General features: G+C 41.7%; 1 protein-coding gene across 1 annotated transcript; it reads left to right on the top strand.

Annotated features, from left to right (window-relative positions):
- Window positions 1-1,672: 1,672 nt before the first annotated feature.
- LOC307110133 (olfactory receptor 52B4-like) lies at window positions 1,673-2,641 on the top strand (the record flags this gene model as incomplete). Its single annotated transcript, XM_079789173.1, has 1 exon — window positions 1,673-2,641. The coding sequence occupies one exon, from the start codon at window positions 1,673-1,675 to the stop codon at window positions 2,639-2,641; it is 969 nt and encodes a 322-aa protein (XP_079645299.1).
- Between the last annotated feature and the right edge of the window lie 1,484 nt (window positions 2,642-4,125).

The following is a 4,125-nucleotide window of genomic DNA, read 5'->3' as shown; positions in this document are numbered from 1 at the left end:
AACTCTCTATCCCTCTCTCTTTCTCTCTGTAAAAAATCAATAAAATATATTAAAAGAAATTATCTTTCTTGTTGAAAGTATTACAGATGTCCCCCCTTTTTTCCCATTGACTCCCAGCACCCCACACCCATCCCTTCCAGGCCTTCATCACACTATTGTCTGTGTCCATGGGCTATGTACATATGCATATAAATTCCCCAGTTAATCTCTCCCCACCCTTCTACTCCCTCTGAGATTTGTCAGTCTGTTCCATGCTTCTATGTTTCTGGATCTATTTTGCTCATCAGTTTATTTTGTTCATTAGACCCACATATGCGTGAGATCATGTGATACTTATCTTTCTCTGACTAGCTTATTTTGCTTAGCATAACACTCTCCAGGTCCTTCCATGCTGACTCAAAGGGTAAGAGATCCTTCTGTTTTACAGCTGCATAGTATTTTACAGTATAAATGTACCACAGCTTTTTTATCCATTCATCTACTGATGCACTTGGGCTGTTTCCAGATCTTAGCTATTGTAAATTGTGCTGCAATGAACATAGGGGTACATATGGTGCATATATTCTTTCTGATTGGTGTTTCAGGTTTTCTTAGGATATATTCCTAGAAGTGGGATCACTGGGTCAAGTGGCAGTTCCATTTTTAATTTTTTGAGGAAACTCCATATTGTTTTCCACAGTGGCTGCACTAGTCTGCATTCCCACCAGCAGTGTACAAGGGTCCCCTTTTCTCCACATCCTTGCCAGCACTTGTTGTTTGTTGATTTGTTGATGTTAGCTCTTCAACCTATCTGTTTATGTCAAACCATAAGTTCTTAGGACTCGGTCAAATTCCCTTTTCTCCTCCTATATCTCCAGTTTGTAATATGGTACCTGAAAAACAGTTACTGCTTCCTAAATGACAGAGTTCACGAATGAATGAATGCACACTAAGAATTAAATGATAGAATTTCCACCTGAAGAAAAAGCTTTAAAATATCATGCACAATGCCTCCCAGCAACAATGCCTTACTTTCAAATTTTAGTCATTTATAAACTTAGTTCCTTCAGGTGTGAGCATGAGCAGTGCCTCACCTCAGGCACACAGGCCCTGTTCATGTTACCTCTTAAAGTTCCCTTGACTCACTTCACAAGCGAGCAGATTGTATATGTTGAAATCAGAGAGATTTCAAATCTCATTTCCGACAATTATACCAAAGTTGCCTGAATAAACATCTCCCAGCTTTTTTCAGTATTCCCTATGCACAGCCACCCTGAGCTGAACACTGTTCAATGAAGATGCTATATACTTTGATTTGAATACCCATGTTTTCTTTTGTTGTTTTTCTTTCTTTTCTTTATGATAAAGTACCCACCACAAAGGTAAGTTCAAGTTCTTCACGTTCAAGAAACACTTGTTACAGCCTTTCCAGATACATAGAAAAATTCCCTTTTGTCTTTTCATAATCCTCTGTTTGTAGGAGAAATACATTCAACAAAATGTTTTCTTTGATTAGCTGGGAATATGTATACCTTTTAATCATTCATTAAGGCAGAGATTATATTCTATTACCTTTTATGTTTCTTTTGATTTGCATGTTCAAAGAAGAAGGAATGTGTCAAAAGTTCTTGGTGCCTTCAGAAAGAATATTGCAAGGAGTAGTAGGTTTTCCTGTGTCTGTGAATAAGAAGTGATGTCTGTGGTGGTCTCCCCACATGTGACTACCTTAAACCACACTGGTGTTAGCCACACAGTCTTCCGCTTGCTGGGCATCCCTGGCCTAGAGAACCAGCACATGTGGATTTCCATCCCCTTCTTCATTTCCTATATCATCGCCCTGCTTGGGAATAGTCTGCTCATCATTGTTATCCTCACAAAGAGCAGCCTCCATGAACCCATGTACCTCTTCCTCTGCATGCTGGCCGGAGCAGACATTGTCCTCTCCACGTGCACAGTACCTCAGGCCTTGGCCATCTTCTGGTTCCATGCTGGGGAGATCTCCCTGGATCGCTGCATCGCTCAGTTCTTCATCATCCACTGCACTTTCATCTCTGAGTCAGGGATCCTGCTGGTGATGGCATTTGACCGCTACATTGCCATATGCTACCCACTTAGATACACAGCTATTCTTACATATACACTGATTGGGAAAATTGGTGTTACCATCTTTTTGAGAAGTTATTGTACAATTTTCCCCATAATATTTCTTTTGAAAAGGTTGACTTTCTGCCAAAATAATATTATTCCGCATACCTTTTGTGAACACATCGGCTTGGCCAAATATGCTTGTAATGATATCCGAGTGAACATCTGGTATGGACTTTTTGTAATAATAATGACAGTGGTTTTAGATATGCTGTTAATTTTTGTTTCCTATGTGCTGATTCTCCATGCTGTCTTCCACATGTCTTCCCAAGATGCTCGTCAGAAAGCTCTCAATACATGTGGTTCCCATGTCTGCATCATCATCCTCTTTTATGGGCCTGCCATCTTCACTACTCTTACTCAGCGGTTTGGACGCCACATTCCTCCTCATATCCATATTTTGTTTGCTAATGTCTGCATTCTGGTTCCACCTATGCTGAATCCCATCATATATGGGATCAAGACCAAGCAAATCAAAGAGCAGGCTGTTCACATGTTTTTCCCAAATCAGGAATAACTTTGGAAGAGGACCAGAATTTTCAGCATCTATAGCTAGCTATTTATGGTGTGATCTATGGAAGTGGTGGGTGGAAATATTAGTGGTAAACTGAAACACTAGGAAATAGCTCGAAGATTGTGTTTCTGAAGCAAGTTCACCAAGAATGTTATAGGATGTGAGTATTCAACTGTCAACGAGAGAGAGAGAGAGAGAGAGAGAGAGAGAGAGAGAGAGAGAGAGAGAGAGAGAATGGCCATGGTTTGCTTTCTACAACTTTCTTAGTCCTCTTAGTTGCTTTTTCTTACTAATTTAAAAATAACAATCCTTATTTTAAGGACAAAGCACTTAAAATTATTTTTTTTTAAATTCTTACCCAAGGATATTTTTCCTGTTGATTTTTAGAGAGAGTGGAAGGTAGGGAAAAAGGGGGAAAAAGAAGGTGGGGGAGAGATAAAGAGGGGGTGGAAAGGGAGAGAGGTGAGTGAAGTAGCATGAGAGAACTTTGTGGTAATAGTGAAACAGGAATTTTAGGGGTAAGCTAGGACAGGTTTAGGATATTTTAGAAATTTTGGAAATTAAGGGGACCATGGAGGAAAGCACAGGGCTGTTTTAGAGCAGCAGAAGGTATATTTCCATAGAATGAGGAAGCTGGGAACAGTCTATATTTACAAAATAAAGAGAAGGAATCCCTTCATTCAGAGGGAGGAGAAGAAATCCCAAAAGGGGGGGAACAATAAGGAAGGAGGGGGGAGAAATTCATATTTGCCATGTGAGGTTCAACCTTTGAGCCCAGGAGTTACTATAGTAACCAGTCTAAGGGAATAGTGACCAATCAGAGGGGATATGGGGTACCAGGATCTGCAGCCTTTCTAAGCCATTGGGAAGAGGAACTCAGTGGGACCCTTTCCCCCTTCCTACTTGGGAATCCATTCTGTGGGACTCTTCCCTCTCCCCATGTGGGAGTCTGTACTTGTTCTTCAATAAATCTCCACTTTTGCTATACCACTTTCAGTCCTTGGATTCATTCTTCGATTCCTGTGGACAAAGAATCCGGGTTCCAGTCCAAAAATTCGGTATCAATGGAACACTTCTCTAAATTGATTGCAGTGGTGCTTACATAAATCTACACATATGGTAATATTGCATAGAATTACACACACACACAATAAATGCATTTAAAATTATTGATCCTGTCTAATAAAAGGGTAATATGCAAATTGACTCTCACTCCAACACACAAGATGGCTGCCCCATGTGGTCAAAGATGGCCGCCCCTATGTGGACACATGATGACCACCACAAGATGGCCAACAGGGGAGGGCAGTTGGGAGGGACCAGGCCTGCAAGGGAGGGCAGTTGGGGGCAATCAGGCCTGTAGGGGAGGACAGTTGGGGGGGACCAGGCCTGCAGGGGAGGGCAGTTGGAGGGACGAGGCCTGAAGTGGAGGGCAGTTGGGGGATCCAAGCCTGCTAGGAGGGATGTGGGGGAACCAGGACAGCAGG

The sequence above is a fragment of the Cnephaeus nilssonii genome, assembly GCF_951640355.1.
Source record: "Cnephaeus nilssonii genome assembly, chromosome: 13".
NCBI classification, from domain to species: domain Eukaryota; kingdom Metazoa; phylum Chordata; class Mammalia; order Chiroptera; family Vespertilionidae; genus Cnephaeus; species Cnephaeus nilssonii.
Note: the sequence above shows the minus strand (reverse complement) of the source record. Positions and strands in the feature narration are given on the sequence as shown.